The sequence below is a fragment of the Plasmodium gallinaceum genome, assembly GCF_900005855.1.
Source record: "Plasmodium gallinaceum strain 8A genome assembly, contig: PGAL8A_v1_152, whole genome shotgun sequence".
Lineage (NCBI taxonomy): Eukaryota > Apicomplexa > Aconoidasida > Haemosporida > Plasmodiidae > Plasmodium > Plasmodium gallinaceum.
In genome coordinates, this window is record NW_021628316.1 from 892,988 (window position 1) to 913,062 (window position 20,075).

General features: G+C 19.2%; 6 protein-coding genes across 6 annotated transcripts; 3 read left to right on the plus strand and 3 right to left on the minus strand.

Moving 5' to 3' along the window:
• Nucleotides 1–70: 70 nt before the first annotated feature.
• PGAL8A_00521300 (conserved Plasmodium protein, unknown function) lies at nt 71–919 on the minus strand (the record flags this gene model as incomplete). The annotated part of the gene is made up of 1 exon (XM_028674046.1): nt 71–919. The coding sequence occupies one exon, from the start codon at nt 917–919 to the stop codon at nt 71–73; it is 849 nt and encodes a 282-aa protein (XP_028530438.1).
• A 2,146-nt stretch (nt 920–3,065) lies between these two features.
• On the plus strand, nt 3,066–4,247 carry PGAL8A_00521400 (conserved Plasmodium protein, unknown function; the record flags this gene model as incomplete). The annotated part of the gene is made up of 1 exon (XM_028674047.1): nt 3,066–4,247. One exon carries the CDS (start codon nt 3,066–3,068, stop codon nt 4,245–4,247), a length of 1,182 nt encoding a protein of 393 aa, XP_028530439.1.
• Nucleotides 4,248–5,596: 1,349 nt separating this feature from the next.
• PGAL8A_00521500 (conserved Plasmodium protein, unknown function) lies at nt 5,597–7,486 on the minus strand (the record flags this gene model as incomplete). The annotated part of the gene is made up of 1 exon (XM_028674048.1): nt 5,597–7,486. One exon carries the CDS (start codon nt 7,484–7,486, stop codon nt 5,597–5,599), a length of 1,890 nt encoding a protein of 629 aa, XP_028530440.1.
• A 1,714-nt stretch (nt 7,487–9,200) lies between these two features.
• PGAL8A_00521600 (phospholipase DDHD1, putative) lies at nt 9,201–11,305 on the plus strand (the record flags this gene model as incomplete). Its single annotated transcript, XM_028674049.1, has 3 exons — nt 9,201–9,565; nt 9,737–9,896; nt 10,040–11,305. 3 exons carry the CDS (start codon nt 9,201–9,203, stop codon nt 11,303–11,305), a joined length of 1,791 nt encoding a protein of 596 aa, XP_028530441.1.
• Nucleotides 11,306–12,511: 1,206 nt separating this feature from the next.
• On the plus strand, nt 12,512–15,871 carry PGAL8A_00521700 (ATPase, putative; the record flags this gene model as incomplete). Its single annotated transcript, XM_028674050.1, has 1 exon — nt 12,512–15,871. The coding sequence occupies one exon, from the start codon at nt 12,512–12,514 to the stop codon at nt 15,869–15,871; it is 3,360 nt and encodes a 1,119-aa protein (XP_028530442.1).
• A 2,118-nt stretch (nt 15,872–17,989) lies between these two features.
• PGAL8A_00521800 (DNA/RNA-binding protein Alba 1, putative) lies at nt 17,990–18,730 on the minus strand (the record flags this gene model as incomplete). The annotated part of the gene is made up of 1 exon (XM_028674051.1): nt 17,990–18,730. One exon carries the CDS (start codon nt 18,728–18,730, stop codon nt 17,990–17,992), a length of 741 nt encoding a protein of 246 aa, XP_028530443.1.
• Between the last annotated feature and the right edge of the window lie 1,345 nt (nt 18,731–20,075).

A 20,075-nucleotide genomic window follows, 5' to 3' on the forward strand; every position in this document is an offset into this window, starting at 1 on the left:
ATATACATAAAAAAAAAAGAAGACACAACTGTGAAATATTTTGATATTTAATGAATATCTTACTCTTTATTTATTTTATATAATTTTTTTTTTTTTTTTTAAAATTGTTACTTGATTCAATATCATCATGATTAACCTTATTCCCAAAATATGCAGATAAGTTATTTAGAATAATTTTAGATTTTTCATTAAATAGATTTGCGTTAATTTTTAAGTCTAAATTTTCTAATTTTTTTACTTTTCCTAATGAAGCTATAGTAGGCAATTCATATTTTTTTTTATATTTTTCTATTTTTAATTTGTTTTTATTTCTTCTATAAACTGTTTGATAATAAGGCCCTTGAATACCATAATTATCATAGTTGGGTAAATAGGATGGATTACTGAAACTATTATTTATCAGTAATGTTTTATTATCTAAATCATTTTTCTTTAAGGTGCACTTTTTTTTTCGTGAGGGATCTTTTGAACATGATAAGTTATTTTTTTTCTTTTCCTTTTTTAATTTAATTGAAAGAGTTTGTGATTTATCACTATTTTTATCATCTAATGAAGCATTATTATTAGTAAATTCAGAAGAATTTCTAATTCTTTCAATAATATAATTGTCCATGTCTTTATATTCAGTATCAGAGCTTTTTTCTAACATCCCTTCTGGTAAATCATTTCTTATATAATTTTCTTTGTTGTTAAAGTATAAAGTTATGGGACTTTCATCTCTTTTTTCTACTTGATCATTGATTTCTATGTTTTCTTTTTTCATTTTGCATAAAACATTTTCTTCTTTTATATTGTTTACATTTTCCTTCTTTATTATATTTCTTTTATAATCTATACTATTACTTGGCCTCTTTTTTTTTTTTGAGTATTTAACAAATCCATTAAAATGTATTTTCCCTTTTTTAGCTGCATAATTCATTTTTTTGTCTTTTAAAATTTCATAAAATTTAGAATTAATTTAAAAAAAAAAAAATTGAAAAAAAATTAGGATTATATGCACTTACTTTTTATTTACAAAAGTTTTCTTTTTTTTTCGTATAAAAAAAAAAGGGTAATAAAGATTAATTATATAGAAATTAAATTATATATGTAAAAACATAGTATATACTCAAAATCAAAAAAAAAATAAAATAATAGAAACATGAAAAAATTTCCATATATTATTAGCTTAGTTTTCTCTTTTTATAATTATTAGCTGTTAGAAAGTTTTAAAATTACACAAACTATATGACATTTGCTAATAACCTTCGTCTGAAAGTAATGAAAAATATTACATTTAAAAAATTTTATTTAAAAAAATTTATATGTATATTTTTTTTCTTAACATATAAATCATTAAAAAAAAAATAATAATTCTAAGTAAATATATTGAACATTTGTTTGTGTGCAAATATATAATTTTTTTACAACATAATAGATAAAATTATTTAATTAGCAATTAATATTCTTCTAAATTACAAAAAGAAATAAAAAATTAGGAAAAAATTTTATTTTATAAATTTAAAAAAGTTTAGAATGTTTTAATTATAGAAAACCTCTATTAATGTTTGCTGCTGTTAATATAACAATGTTTTATATTTTTATAAAAAGCATTATTTTTTAGCTATATATTTATTTTCGCTATTGTTTATTATTTTATATGTATAATTTTATGCATAAATGATGATAATTTAAAAATACATAAAAAGAAATAAAATAAATGCACACAAATATTTCTGAGATAAAATGGATTTAATTGTTTAAATATACTGTTATTTTTAAAATTATTTAGTAGTAAAAAAAGAAAAATAATGCTACGAATTTTTCTATTTTAATAAAAATGTAGAGTAAAAATAATTCTTTATTTTTATGAAGAGTCTTAAATATGATCTTATGAAATGATTAAAAATATATATGAAAAATATAACCATAAAATGCTTATATTTAAAAAACCTGTAGCTTAAGATTATTAAAAAGGAAATTATATGACATAATAACAATTATGTTAATATAAATATAAACTTATTCCTATAAATATTATGAATTGGAATAAAAAATATTTCCATTTATTGTACTTTTTAAGTTTTTATTTTTAAATATCATATTGTTAAGAACTTTTTTTTTATTTTTTCTGTATTGTTAACTAAAAGAAAAATTTTCTTTAATGTTAGATTAATTCTTACAACATAAAGAGGATATAATAAAATAAAGGAAATTTTTATAAACTATAATAAGATTAAAGGAAATTAATCCGTATTTATGTTTTAATATAAAAATACAATTCCTCAATATGTACAAGTAAACATAAAAGTCCCTAATAAATTTTTAAGGAATAAAACTTATTTTAAAATATTTATGCTTACCAGAGCAAAAAAAGTATATTTTCTTTAAAAAGACCTTAAGTGAATTATAGAGATTATAATATGATATATTTCAATAAATTATATTAAAAATCATATATTTATAAATCTCGAAGACTTTCCTTAAAAATTTATTTTTTTATGAATAAAAAAAAAAAAAAATGAACACGCGCCTTCTGAAGTTCATAAAAAAGAATTAAAAAAAATGCACACATAAAAAAAAATAAAAAAAAAAATGTAGTTATTCTACAAGCTACATTTTTAAGATGAAAAAAAAGACTTCATAAGTTTCGTTGGTAGCTGCATTTTCACCCAAAAATGACAGCTAAGAACTATGATATTTTTAACATGTTTAATTTCTGTTAAAACTATAAAAAACTTTTTTCTCTATAAAATTATACGTATACAAATAAATTTAATGTTACAAGAAATTAAAAAATTTGAGATTGTACGTTTCGTTATAATTTTTAATTGTTTAATATTTAATTTGCCAGACACTATTTTATTTATTTATTGTCATTAATATTTTTAATTCTCACTTTTCTCATTTCTTAAAGAGGTTCAATATTTTAAAGCATTCATATTTCTTTTTAATATATTAAATACTTTTTTTGTCTTTTTTATTTATTCATAATTTTACCGTTTTTCTTATATATATTTATATTCATACATCTTTTATTTTTAATATATTTTGTGTATTGTTTATTTCTTTTTAAGTATACAAATATGACAAATGTTATAGAATGTACTTTCAAAGCCCCTCCTCCAAGTGCAAAAATACCTGAGAATGCCGTTATTTGGAATGAATTTCAATATTCTGATGAAAAAGGATGGTATTCGTTATCAAATCATGAAGAATTATCTTTGAGACCTACTGTCTTTGATGACAAAAGAATTAAGTTTTTACCGCAATTACAGAAAGTACCTTCAGAATTTGAGTTAGTTCTATGTGGAAAGTATGATGCAAAAGCTTGGGGTAAAGATGATTGTAATGTAGTTATTGAAGGTGAAAAGGACGTTCATATTAGTCTTCCAGGATTGACAGAAAAGATAAATTACAATCATCCAGTAAGATTTCCAACATTTTTGAAAAATTGGAAAATTATTGTAAATTTGATTAATGAAAACGTTACAATGATACGTATAAATACAGAAACAGCGGTAATAATAAGTATAAACGAAAAGAAAAATATAACGGTTAAATCAATAGATTTTAATAATGGTTTTTTATGTGTTAATCCACACACAGATTTAGCTATTGCTTATGGTGATTTTGCCTTGAGTGAATTGAAGAAATGCGAGAAAGTTCCACCTATTGTACATGAAGGTGGAGAATGGGGATTTTTTGTTCATTTATTCAAATGGGGTCATATTATTGTACCAAAAGAATTAGAAATGAAATTACCTTCACCAGGATTAAAGTTAATTGGAAAGAAAGTTGATACGGTAGCAATTGTTTCCATTCCTCCAAATATACATGTACACGTGAAAGTTGATGGACCAAAATGTATAAAAAGGTTGGAATACGGAAAAGACTTTAATATTACTGCAATAAAGAGCAGCGAATCAGATGTTGATATTTATTTACTCTTTCATAGTCAATTGCTAAAATATGAATTTTCTTTTGACACTAGATTAAATAAACCAGAAAAAGGTAGATCTAATCATTATGCGAAATTAAAATGTACAAGTAAGAACAAGGAAGTATCTTCCTTCACATTTCAGCAAGCATCTAATTTAAAAATATTGTTAGCGTCGAATTGTCCTAGTGATAATTTAGGTCATTTGTTAAGTAATCAAACTATAGCAATTTTTAATGGAGAAACAGGAGAATATCTCAGTCACCCACAGGGGCTTCAGTTAACAAGCGTTTTTAGCAAATTGTCATACCCTATTGAAAAAGATTAAAAACTTTATAAGCTTCTATTTTTAAATATTTGAATTATTTTTTTTATACACTTTTTATTTTATGATTATATTTATAAATATTTTTGTCTTTTTTCATTTTCTTTTTTTTTTTAATGTTTATAATAATTTTAAACAAAAATAAAATTCGATTCACTCTAAATATTTGTTTTTTTTTTTTTTTTCCATTTTAATTAGAATTATTAAGAATAAAATTTTCGAACAATTAAAAATAATGTGTTTAAATTTTTTTTTTTTTTTTTTTTTTTTTTTTTTTATTTAAATATAATTAGATTCAAAAATTTATGTTCTATAATTTTCATATTATCTATTTTTTTTGTCTTTTTTAAAAAAATAAAATATTAAAATAAAAAAAAAAGAAAATTTCAATTTCATAAATTTACAATTGATTCCACATATAAAAAATAAAAGGAAAAAGAACTTTTAATAATCAAAAAATTCCATAAACTAATTTCTTATATGTATAAGAAAATAAATAAAAAATTTTTTAAAGAAAATTAAAAATTGATAGAATAAAATTTTATTTACTTACATATGATTAAAATTTAACTTAAAATTTAATTTGAAAAGGACATATATGTACATATATCTAAATTATTGTAAAATTTATAATAAAATAACTAAAAAAATTAATTTACAATTTAAAACTAAATGAATAATAAAAAAAATTGTCTAAATAATAATATATTAACAATTCGAATTAAAAAAAAAAGTTTTATTACAGTATGAAAACATTAAAAAGATGAAAATGTAGAATTCTATGATGCAACAGGAGCCAAGAAATATATACAATTTATGGCAAAAAAATATACATTTTTTTGAAAATTTTACATACAATTAAATACTATACCATGCATCTTGATAACGTATAAATATATTTTTTTTTTTATTTTAATAAATGAATAAACAAATTTTGTGTAATTCATACTATATACATATATGCAACAGACTTTTATATATTTTGACGAGATTTAAAGGAAATAATAAAATTATATGTATCATTGATATTAGAAACAGTTTTATCATTAAACATTTAAAGGTAATGTTTTATGAAAATCTAGGCTGTTTCTAATAAGAGAATACTAAAATTAATTATAAAAAAAATAATTATTTTATGTTTTTTTTATATTCTGCTTCTGTAATAAAAATATACAATAATTTTTTTGAATTACTAAAAGGATTTTTCTTAATTTCATAAGATTTCCTATTTTTATTATTTGTTTATTAATAAGAATTTTCTAGGTTTTAACTTAGTGACGTTAAAAAATAATCAATAGATGATCTATGTTTAATTATATGTATTTAAAACATATATTTATATTTTTTTATTATTAACGAAATTCACTGCATAATTCAGATTTAGAGTAGAAAATATATTTATCTTCATTTTTATTTTCATATTTATTTTTTTTTTTTTTATGAGGTGATTTATTAACTTTATTTTTTGATTTAAGACCATTATTTCCATTAGTATATTTACTTTTTTTATTTGACTCATCTTCTATACATGCGCTCATTTTTTGAGAATCCACATTTTTATTTTTCACTTTTTGTGAGATATTTTCTGCTTTTTTTTGATTTACACTGTATAATTTTATCTCTCTATTTTTATTATTATTAACTTTCGATGAATATTTATTTACATAACTTTTAGTATCTTTATTATTTAAAGAAAAATTATTAAGATTACGTATATCCATATTATTATAATTATTTAATTTAAAATTGTTTAAATTTTCAACACATTTTTCACTGTTCATATTTTTATTATTATTCAAATTTCCATTTATGAAATTATCTACCATATTTTTTTTTGAAAAATTATCTGATATATTCTTTATATTAAACTTTTCGTAGTATTCTAGATATTTATAAAAATTTTCATTTTCTATATTCTCTTTATGGATATTAAATAACCTATGATAATCACCATCTTCAACCATATCAGTTAAATCACTATCTCTCTTACAATGTAACTTGTTAAAGTATTCAATGTATCTTTTTACGTCACTATCTCGTTTTCCATTTGTTCCAGTAAAACTTAATTTTTTAATAATTTTCTTATTATAGATATCATGCATGTTACTAAACATTAAAGTTTTTCTTTTCACGTTACCATTTTCTACAACAGTTCCTAATTTTTCTCGATAATTATCTAATAAATTTAAATGCTCATCATACCACATGTCACTGTTTCTAGGACATGATCCAGCTTGCGTGCTTAAATTGAAACTTGATTTATATGTTTTATTATCATTTGATACAATATCAACATCATTATTTTTATCCAAAAAGAGATTTTCATTACATTCAATATTATTTATTTTTTCTAAATGTTTCTTATTACTACGTACCTCCTTGTTTTTTTTATTATTTTTGATATTATTATTAAAATTTCCCATATTTTCATTAAATCTCTCATTTGTAAGTAATGTATTGCTATTTGCATTATTTACATTAAATTTATTAAAATGTGCATTATTTTCATCGTTATATGTTACACTCTCTTTTACAATTCCATGTATTTCTTCATTGTGGAAAATAACATTGTTCATCCTTTGATTATTGTATACTTCTCTATCTACATCTAAAACATTATTTATATTAATATTGTTCATCTCTCTATTATTTTCGCTTACTCTACCCATTATTCTATTATCGTTTTGTTCTTCATTAGTAATGTTATTTTCTCTAGAATTATTTCTAGTGCTGCTATGAGGGTTTACACATTTACACATATTTCTAAACATAAAAAAATTAATTATTTTTCTTCTTCTTCCTGTTACTCTATTGTTATTAATTTCTGCTCTATTATTATTATTAGAGTTGTAATATTGTGCATAATTCATATAATTACATAAATAGCATTGAACATATGAACATTCGATATTTGTTATATTTCTATTATTGCAATGAAAACATATAAGTATGATTACTTTTTTGCCTATATTATCATAAGGTACTATTGCATTTACTACTTTACATTTAGGGCACTTTCTAAAATTTGCATTACTTTCACAATCAAAAAAAGTTAAACATTTATAACATATAATAGTTTTAAATGAAATATTACAAAATGAAATAGATAAATTTTCTAATCCTGCAACTGAATCAAGAATACCGTCTGGGTTTAACAAATAAAAAGTTTTATAATTTTTTTCTAATACTTTACATAAACTTTCAATTGATTTATTATTTTTTTCTAAAGTGCATAGATCCATTTAAAAAAATGGATTATAAGAAACAAACGTTTTTTCAAAAAAGAAAAATATGATATATTTATGTTTTGCGGTTTAAGTTTTAATTGGAGAAATGTAATATGGTTAAAACATTTATAGATTAAAAATTTTTTCAATATTAAAGGTTAAAAAAAAAAGAAAGTTTACAAAAAAATATAAATATTTATGTTAAAAATGGAAAATTAATTTTTAATAAAATTTTAGAATTTATTTAAAAACAAATTATAAAAAAAAAAAAATTTTAATAAATCATCTACAGTTGTTCCGAAACTGTTTCTACTATAAATTTTTTTTTAAAAAATATACAATGAATATATATACTGAATTGTGAAAATTTCTTGTAGAAAAATAATAATTTATTTTTTTTTAGTTTATATTAAAATTTTATAAATTAATTTTTTCTTTAGTTTTGAAAATTCATATGGTATGTTTTTTTGTTAAAGAAAATTATATGTATTATAAAAGAAAACAAAGGATGAAATCTAGTAAAACATAATTCTTTTTAAAATATTAGAACATTATTTTACTTTTATCTGCACCACAAGAAAAAGAAAAAAGATTACGTTGATAAAATTTTTAGAGAAAATTTTATATATTTTCATATAATTTAAAAAGGAAGAAATTAAATTTTTATAATACAGAAAGGCGCTAAATTATGAATTTATTTTTTTTTTTCTTTAAAATATTTAAAATTTTTTTTTATGTTCTTTTAATTTTTTTTTTTTTTTTATTTCTCCTTTTTTTTTTTGTAGGTTATTTTATTGTTATCGCTTTTTTTTTTTTTTTTTTTTTTTTTTTTTTGTGTGTGTGTGCGTGAAATAGAAAAAAGTGTATGAGGTTTGTTTTATAATGAAACAACCAAGAATAAAGCCATGCAAATTTTTTATTATCAAAACGTAAAAAATTTTTACGTAAAAATTTAATATTAAAATATTTATTTTTTTAATTTATAAGTATGTTTAACCTTTTTTCTGTTAATTTAAAAAATAAATTATTATGAATTATTTAATTTGAGCACAAAAAAAAAGATAAAAACAAATTAAAATGCTATAAAAACAATGCTACATATTTTTTTATAAGTACACATTCTATTAAAAGGAATACTTTTACATTCATTTTCAATTATATAAAAATACATATAAAAGATATATTAAAATAAAAAAAGAAAATATAAAAAAAAATTAAGATATAACTCTACTATTTTTTATTTGTTTTTTTTCAATTTATTATTTTGAAGATTTTTTTAATTCACGAAAAAACATTAAAAATTTTGACAATGTTTTCTCAAGGAAAAAAAAGAGAAAGAATTATTTAATATATGTGAATAAATTCATTTTCTTTAATAATGGGGAATATATATTTTAAGGAACAAAAATTATTAAAGCATATTAATATTTTAAATAGGAAGAAAATCTTAAAATATTGTATTTTTAAAAATTTAGGTTTTTTTTATTTGTCTATAATTTTATTTATTTATTCCCAATTTTAATATTTAATGTATATTCTATATATATAAATGCATAAGTGTTATTTTAATTAAATAAATCGGAAAATTTGGAAAAAAGAAAAAAATTCATAAAAAAAAAAATAAAAAACTAAGAGTTAATAACTTCTATAAAAACGTTAAAAAAGTCTAATTAAATATTTTAAGCTAGTATTTTTAAAGAAAAAAATTATTTAAAGCTATAATATCATAATGAATTATACTTTGAAAGTTGAAGATAGTATTGATGACGACGAAAAAAAAAAGAAAAACAATCGTTTTAAATTTTTTCCTAAAAAAGAAAAAAGTGTTAATAAAAAAACTCTTAAATGTAAAAAAGATACTGAAATAAAATTTTATGAAGAAGAACCTTATTTAGATGACAAAGTTAACGACGTAGATTATATTATATTAATAATTCATGGTATAGGATCAAATGAAGAATTGATTATAAATCAATGTGAAGATCTTAAAAATAGCTTTAAAATTGTAAAAAAAATGTGGTTTTTTGATTATCCTTTTAATATACATTTTCATATATTTAATTGGAAAAAGTATATAATTGACGCACAAATTCAGTAATAATTTTTTCATATAAACATATAATAGTATATTTTAATATTTCTATGAAAAGTTTTTATTCAAATAGAAAACTATGAAAATTATGTTACCCTTTATTTTATATTACTTACAATTTATATCTTTAAATATTAAAATAATAATTTTTTTTTTTTATTTTTATTTTGTAGTGTTTTTAATAGAATAAATATCAATACAATGACAGAGACTAGAAAAATAGTTAATTTAGCTTCTGGGGATATAATATGTTTTTTACATCCAAGATATGGGGATTATATAATGCTAAATTTATATAATGATATTAATAAAACTTTAGAATCTTTAAAGAGTGTAATTTTAAAACTTATAATACTATAAATGTAAATTGAAATCCTATATAGCTTTTACATATAAAAAAGTGTTTACTTTTATATATTAGAAAAAATACATCTAAATAGATTAAAAAAATATATAATTATATGTTTAATTTATAGGATTCAACAGGAAGATTTAAAAATTCCAAAATATGTCTTTTAGGATATTCACTAGGTAGTGCAATGGCATATGAAATATTAAACAATGTGAAAGTTCGAATTAGTGAAAGTAATTTGAAATATAATTTAAAAAGTAAAATTCATTATTTATTTACACTTGGAAGTCCGTTGAGTGCTTTATTATCTTTATATAAACCTGAGTATATAAACAATGGACTTAAGTTAATTAAAGAATTGAAATTTTATAACATTTTTCATGGTTTTGATCCGGTTGCTTTTAGAATTGAGCCACTAATTTATCCTAAAATAAAAAATATTCCTCAACCAGTTTTAATTAATTATTGGAGAAATAATGGAGCTAGGTATTGGTTTGAATGGGATAAAAATATGCATAATGCAAAAATAGCTATTGTTCAAAATTTAAATGACATTACATCTGCCATTACCACTGGTTTTTATAAATTTATCGGAAAATCTGAAAGTAACGATGAGAATCAGGGAACTTTAAATAGAAACATTTGCTATAATAAATGTGAAAGCAAAGACATAAATATGTTCTTACTAAAAGTAAAAGAAAATCAAAGAAAAATGGCCATTCAAAAAAGAAAAATTAACATAGAGAAGGATAAAAGGAAAAATAAATCTTGTAATGAAACATGTGAAATTGAAAACGAGAAAAGATATGAATTAAATAACTCCAACATTGCAAACAATAGTGATTGTAGTTCTAAAGAAAATTCAAGCTATGCAGATAGTACAAAAAGTGTTTGTGCATCTCAAGATTCTAATAGTGAGCATTCTTTTTTTGAATATGATATAAGTGATAATTCAAATGAAGTCAAAAATAAAGGAAACAATAAAAATAGTAGTAATAATATACTAACTACTAATTCTAATAAGGAAGAAGAAGAATTACCTCTTCGATATGATTATCAGTTGCAAGAATTTATAATGGAACATTATATTTATCCATTGGCTGTTGCTAAATCTCATTTTAATTATTTTATAATTAAAGATATTTCCTTCTTCATATTAAAAGAGTTAATAAATAAGAACACTTCAATAAGCTATGAGGATTATTTAACAAAAATTGAAAGAGAATATAATAATAAGGCTTTAAATGAAAAAGATAATGTAAAAAAAGATAGATACTTAAAAATATCAACGAAAGCATGTAAAACACTTGAAGAATTCCGAAAATACGAAAGGAGTATTCAAGCCATGTCAGATCCTTTTAACATGAAAAACTTCAAAAATTTGATTTAATAAAAAAATGTACATATGTATATTATTTTTTTTTTTTTTTTAAAAAATGAGTAATAAAAATTTTATATATTTTTTGTAATTTCATTTTTATTTTTTTACTTTTTTGTTAATTTTAAAGTTTTATATTTTTTAATTATTTTTTTTTTTTAAATAGCCTTAAAATTATCATTTTTTTTTTTTTTAATAAAAGATTTCCTATTTTGTTTATATATTTAAATTTTGTTTCTCATTTTTAAGATATAAATTAACATAAAATTTTAGTAAATCCTTAAAGTTCAAAGTTCCAAACATTAAGGTATTCTAGTTATTTCTTTTTTACGAAATATAAAATTTATTTTATTCTGAAGTTTCTATTCGATAAAATTTGCTAAAAAAAGGCATTTATGTAATTATTTTAATAAAAAATTGCTAATTCTTACTAAAAAAACCGCAAAATAAAACTTTAAACATAATAATAAAAATATTAATCCATATATATATATATATATGCAGTTTAATTTATTTTTCTGATATACTAAATTAAAAAAAATTTTATTTGATATTTATATTAATAGGTTTAATTTTCATAATTATGTCAAATAATGAAGTTTTATCTTGTTAAATAAATGAAATAATGACAAATTATACATATATATAAATATAATTTAAGGAATTCGAATTATGAAATTGATTAATTTTGTTTCTATATAAAATTATATATTATTTTATTTTTTTTTTTTTATAAACACTTGTTACATTTTTTTTTAATTTTATTTATTTTTTTAGTGAGATTTTTTAAAATATAAAGAAGTTATTTTTATTAATTCATTATTTTAATTAAAAAAAAAAAAAAAATTTATATTTTTATGTATTTATATATATATATATTGTCTGTTTAAACCTTTAAAATACATTTTGTTGGGCCATCTTATTTTGAAATATTTTTTGCTTATTTTCTTTTTTTTTTTTTATTATGTTTTGAATATAAAATTTTTTTTAATGTTGTACATTTAACAACAATTTTTAATATATCTTTTAAAAGTCTATATAACGTTATCTTTATAGATATTTGAGTTTTTGTTTTATTTATGTAAATTTGAAAGGAAAAAAATTTAAACAATAATGAAAGGATAATGTGAACATTGTATTCTTTTAGATGATAAAAAAGAAGGTAGTCTTTTTACTTTTATTTTATTATTTTTCTTTCATACATTTATAAGAAGAAAAATGTTTTTTGATTCTTTAAAAAAAAGAATATATGATATAATTTTAGATAATAATTTAATTTTAAAAAATGAAGATAAACAAGTAAATTTAAAGAATATTATAAATAATTATTCTTTCATAGAAAATATTTTAAGAAAAAAATATTTAGAATATAGACGTTCACCAAAAAAGAAATTAAAAACAATAATTATAAATGTAGTAAGAAATATTTTTGAAAATTACGATACTTTCATGAAAAATATAATATGTAGAAATGATAAAATAAAGATGAACAAAAATAAAAAAATTGATGTTAAATCAAAAGAAAACATAGAAGATGTAGATAAAAAATGTGAAAAGAAAAAGAAAACTGAAAATGAAGGTGAGAGTGAAGAAGAGATAGAGAAACTAAACATAGATGAAAATGCAAATAAAGTCGAAAAGGAAAATATAAAAGCAATAAAAAAAAATACAAATGTGAGTAAGAAAAATGAAAATGATAAAATGAGTGAATTAAATAAAAAGACGAGTAAAAAACTTATAGAAAATAAAATAAAGGATAAAATTATTAACGAAGAAAAAAATATGTTTTTAAATTTAATTAGTCAGAAAATTAAATCAGAAGTAAATAATATTACAGAAAACAGAGAAAATAGTTTAATAGACAACTCTAGCAATATTATAAATTGTATAAAATCTAATAGAAATTTAAGAGATTATAAAGGAATCAAAAATATAAAAAAGGATTTATTATATAGTATAATTTATCCATATAAATTTAGAGAAGATTCTTTTAATACTATTATTAATATTAATGGTGTAAGTGGTGCAGGAAAAACTACATTATCTTATGCTATTGCAGGAGAATGTGATTGCCCTTTTTTCTATATAAAGCTACCAGAGTATATAAGATATTTATCGAACGACGCAAAAAATAATAAAATAAAAATAATATTTGAACATATAAAAAAAGAGTATAATAAAGGTATACTTTGTATTGATGATATAGATATTATATTTTCTTCAAAAGAAGATTCTACTGATTTATATTTATTTACTTACTTATTAAGTATATTTGATAATTCTAATATTATCATACTTTTGTTAAGTGTTGATAAGCCATATGAAAGCATACTTTATACAAAAATTCAAAAATTTATATCAATACCTATACCTACATATGAAGATCGAGTAGAAATGCTTCAACAAATATCTCAAGAATTTTCAGTTTATTTTGATGTTAAATACACAGCGTCAGTTACATATGGATTTAATAGAGGACAAATATACGATATTATTAAGGAATCATTAAATTTATACATATATAATGATGTTATAAAAAAAAGTATCAATACAAATAATGTTGAAGAAAATGAAAAAGATATAGAATATAAAAGTAAGAATTTCGATGATTTTTATCAAAGAGAAGACATTCTTATAGAAGAAAAAAAAAATGATGATATAAATGAAAATTTTTATAATATAAGAACAGAAGAAAAAATTAAAAATGATAATGATGCATCTATAATGGAAAAGAATATAAATATGATAGGAAAATGTGATGAAGAAATTCAAAATAATAAAACCACTAATAATTTAGAAAAAGAAGAAAATATATTTCATATATATAGTAATTCTGAATATTCACCTGATATAAAAAGTAATAACTTCAATAAAACTGGAAGTTCTATAAATGTAAATAATAATAATATTAATAAAGAAGCTAGCTACAAAAGAAAATATAGTAGTATATTTAATTATAAAAGGAATGTGGAAAACGTAAATGAGAAAAAGCAAAAAAGAGTTAATATAAACATTGACAATGATATTATATATGAGAGTGTAAATAATATAAAGAAAAAAATGACAACACAAAATATATGTGAAGTACCTAACATAAGTTTAGATAATATAGGATCTTTAAAAAAAATCAAGAAAATATTAGAATGTAAATTTATATTACCAATTAAATATGCTAATATATATAAACATTTAGGTATAAATAAAAGCATGGGAATATTATTGTATGGGCCTCCAGGATGTGGTAAAACTATGCTCGCAAAAGCAATAAGTAATGAAATGAAAGCAAATTTTATAGCTATTAAAGGACCTGAAATTTTAAACAAATATGTTGGTGAAAGTGAAAAGAAAGTTAGAGAAATTTTCTCATATGCTTCAATATATAAGCCATGTTTAATTTTTTTTGATGAAATAGATAGTATATGTATTAATAGGGCTAATAATAAAGCTGCATTAGCATCAGATAGAGTTGTAAATCAGTTATTAGCTGAAATGGATGGTCTTTCACAAAGGGAGAGCGTATACATTATAGCAACCACAAATAGACCAGATATAATAGATAAAGCATTATTACGAAGTGGTAGATTTGACCAACTCATATATATTTCTTTACCTAAATATCAGGGAAGAATTGATATTTTAAAAAAACTTTCAAAAAATATGCCTATAGATAAAGATGTTGATTTTTCTGAAATATCCCATTTAACCAAGGGTTATAGTGGTGCAGATTTATATGGAGTTTTAAGGGAAAGCGCTTTTATAGCCCTTCAAGAATGTAGAGATGAAATTGATTTTTTAAATGCAGACTTGCAAACATCAAATAATGTAGTACATAATGATTCCAACTGTGATATATATCTATCTAAGGATAAAAACAGTTTTTTTATATCAAAAAATGAAAATGTAAATAGCAATAATGACAATAATACAAATAATTCTATACAAAAATTCAAGAATAAAAAGGTTTTGTTAAGTACGTATGTAGAAGACTTTGATAATTTTTCGAATGATAATTCACATAATAAAATACACATGCAAAATAATTGCAAAACTGTTCAAAATGATTTAAATTATATGCCATTTAATCAAATTGGTAAAAGTCATAATGTATGTAATGAAATAGGTAGGAAAAATAAAGAGATAAATAAAAAAATGATTGAATTTGAAAATAAAGAAACTATTGAAAATGACTTAGAATTACTTAAAGAAAAAACTGTAATGAATAATGAGATAAATCGCAAAAAAAATAATGAATTAGATAACAAGAATTGCAATGAAATATCGAATTTGGATGAAAAAGAAATATTAAGCAAAAATAAAAATGGGGAAATAATAAGTTTTAATAATGAAAATAGTATATTAATAAAAAAAAATAACATGATGTACGAAATTGAAGATTTAAAAAATGAAGAATTAAGCGAAAAAGATAAAAATAATTTAATATATGAATTCATTCAAAAAAATAAAAATATATTAACAATTAAGCAAAAACATATTTTGTCAGCAATAAAAACTATTCCAAGAAGTGTTTCTAAGAAACAAATGAAATATTATAAAGAAATAAGTAAAAAGTTCAAATAAGTATTTATATATTAAAAAATGGGAATTTTTGTTATATTAATCTTATTTTACAACTCAATATATGTTTTATATTCGTGAAAAAAATTTTTTTTAACTCTTTTTTTTTTTTTCATTTTAATTTGTAAAACTTATCACAAAATAAGGTGAAATTAATCTTATTTATTTTAATTTGTTTACGTTAATAAGTTTAAATATATTTTATAAATTTATCATAATACATTAAATCATTCTTTTAACTTTTATTTATTTTTAATAATATTATATTGAAATATATTTATTTTGCATATTCCATTTTTATGTTATTTTATTAAATAAATATATATTTTATTTTGAATAATTTAATTTTTTTTTTTAATATTTTAAAAAAATATTTTATAACATTGTTGAAATTAACCTATATTACTATTATTTGTAAGTGAATATAACTACATTTAAATTTAAATTAAAATTCTTAAAATCATTGTTATTTAATTTATACTTTTAAATGAACACATTTTTCATTATCAAAAATGATTTACTATTTATTTAATATTTATATAGGTATATTTTTTCTAAAGTAATATTGTCTTATACTTTTTTATATAAGCTTTATACAATTAAAAATTAAAATAATTTACCTTATTTTAGAAAAAGATATGAAAAAAAATATACTGATAAATATATTTTTTTTAATAAATATATTGTATTTTAATACAATCCTATGCTTCATTAAAATTTTTCTTTTAAAATGTGCACACTTCAATTTTTTATATATAGTAAAATTTATAATTCTTTTGATTAAGAAAAAAAAGAAAAAAAAGATAATTATTACAATTACTAATAACAAATTATATAGGATTTCTATTATAGAAAAATTTTTATTATTTTCATAGGACAATTTAAAAAATAAAATATACAATAGGTAAAATTAAAAGCTATTATTAATGCCTAAATAATCCACCTATTATATTTTTTTATAAAATATAACAAGTTTTTCTTATAATTTTCCTAATATTTGCATAATATCATTGGAAATGTTTAGAGATAAAAAAAAAAAAATATATTAAAACTTTTTTCTATAAACTGCAAAATATTATTTGCATAAAAAAATTTAAGTATTTTTCATTATTCTTTTTTTAATTTAAACTAATATTAACATATTTATATATAAAAAATAATGTATTTTTTTTTTTTATTTTTGGTATTATTGCTTTGTGTAAAAATACATACTAATATGAAATAAATATAATTACTGTTTATTAAAATTTAAATTAACTTTCTATAAATTATTCATTGCTTTCTTTTAACTTATAATTACTTTTCATTTATATATCTATTAAAAAAAATATTATAAAATATATTTCGAACTTATATATTTTATTTTAGAACGTTTCTTATATATATATATATATATATATATATATATATATAATTTTTTTTTATGTCAATTGAATATTGTGATTTTGAAAAATATACATAACACATATATATATATTTTTTAATTTTCTTTTAATATATTTAAGCGCAAAAAAATTCTGAACACGTTACATGCGCTTTATAAAAATCTTCTTTTGTATGAGTGTAAAAAAAATATATTAAAGAAATTATAAAAAAAAATATAATATATATGTAAAAGTGATTATGCATAATTTTTTTTACTATCAAACATCAATATAGAAATATTTATTACTTTTTTTTTCACGTAATTTTAAATTAATTTTATGTATTACTATTAATTTATTGTATTTTCAATTTTTTTTTTATTAAATAATAAAAAATTCTGCATATATATATATATATATATATATATACATTTTATACTTGATTTACTATTTATCTTGAATATAAAAGCTAAAAAATGTCATGTAACTGTATGCTTAATTTTTTTCTTTCTAGAATAATTCTATATAAATTTTTATTTGTATACATATAAATATATATATTTCTAACTTTTTTTTTTTTTTTAGTATTTTTAGTATTTTTTAGTAATTACTAATATATATAAATATATAATATTTGTTTTTTTACTATAGATATAAATACATATAAATATATACATATATATATATATATATACTTTATTTTTTTTTTTAATAATTTTTTAATATATTTATAGTAATTGTATCAATTTATTTGAGTTTATGAAAGAGCTCTTCCTCCTCTATATCCACCTCTGCCGCTTCTGTATCCTCCTCCTCTGTTTCCCCCTCTGTAGCCACCTTCTCTTCCTCCTCTATATCCACCTCTGTATCCACCTCTTCCACCTCCCATTCCACCACCACCAGATCTGTATCCACCTCTACCAAAACTACCTCCATATCCTCCACCTCTACCACCTCTAAAACTATTTCTTCCTTCATACATTCTTTCTGAAAATCCTCTATATCCACCTCTTCTTAAAAATCCACTACCTCTTCCTCCTCTAAAGCCTCTGTAATATCTTGGTCTAAATCCTCTACCTCTAAATCCTCTAGAATTAACAATTTCTTCAGGTGTCATTTCTTTAACATATTTCTCGTCTAAGGGTGGTTGATAACCTGCATCTTTAGTATCTAATTGATCTCTTGATAATAAAATTTCAATAAAAGAAACAGTCTTTTCTTGAACAACATGTTCGTTATTATCTTGTCCACTAACATACTGATCTGTTATAATAGTGCTTCCACATTTTGTAATTTGATGTAATCCTTTAAATCTTCTTTTAACGATTTCTGTTAAAGTTACTGCTTTTGCAATTGCATTTCCAGTGGCTTTTATTTTTATACTTTTTTTTTCTTCTTCCCCAAGAAGTTTAGCAGCATAATTAACATAGTTGGTCATTCTCCCAGTTGATGTTATTCTCATTTCATCTTCATCTATTGGTTCTCTATCTTTCTTCATTTTTATTAAGTATTATTTAAAAATAAAAATTAGTTATTCTTTTTTTAAATTTTTTTAATTTTTGCGGTAACAAAAATGTTTCCCTCAGTTATTGTCAAACAATTATATTTTTTACTTTAATTGCAATATACAGAATAAATATATATATTTATATATATCTTTTTTAATTAAAACAACTAAAGGTATCTAAATAAAAAAAAAAAAAAAAAGTAAAATAAATATAATAATTAGATTCAAATTATAAAAAGTTTAAATAACTTTTAACATTGGATAAAAAATATATATATCAAATAAAAAAAAAAAAAAATTTATACATTATTACAGTAAAATAATAAATGTATATATATATATATATATCTTACATTTATTTTTGAGTTTTAATTCCTTTTTTTTTTTTTTTTTTTTTTTTTTAACACTTTATGTTTTCTATCACAATATTCATTCCTACAAAAATAAAATAAAAAAATATAAAAATATTACAAAAGTTTTAAAAAAAAAAATTTTTATAGGCATGCATTTTTAAAAACAGAAACATAAAAAAAAAAAAAAAAAAAATTCACATATATGTAATAAATAAATACAGAATACATTTTCCTCTTTTAAATTTTTGTGTTAAATACTCTTTTCAACATTATACATAGTGAAAAATGATTATCATAATAAAATAATTTATAAAAAACTTGAACATCAAATTAAGAAAATGTAATAAATGCAATAAAAATGTATGTTTAAAAAAAAAAATAAAAACATAAGTAATGTCTACAATAAATTACAATACATAATTATAAAAAAATAACTAATACAAATACAAAATATGTGCGATTGAAAATGTAATTTTCATATAAAATATGGCGTGTGTTCTTTATATAGTGATATTTAAAACAATGTTACGAAAAATTGAATATAATAAAATTGTAGTTACGATTTAAAGTAATATTCATGTATAATAATCATTTTAAAATTAAAATATAATCACAGTTTAATGTATTAATAAATGTAGCTTATGTTAAATTTTGTTAAAAAAAAAAAAAATTTATCAATGAAATATATATAATTGTTATATTAAAAAATATATAGATATTGTATTAATAATTTTTCAGTTATAAAAAATATAAAGGGAAACTCATATAAAAACATAATAAATGAAATAAAATATCCACAAATAAAATAATTTAGAACATCGTTATATATACGAATACATATGATTATGCATGGAATAAAAAAAAATAATGGGAATATGTAAAAAACAAATTAATATAATATATTTATTAAAAATACCTTCTGACTTCAATGTTTTTTCTTTTCTCCAAATACCATGGTTCGCGTTTTTTTTTTTTTTATTTTA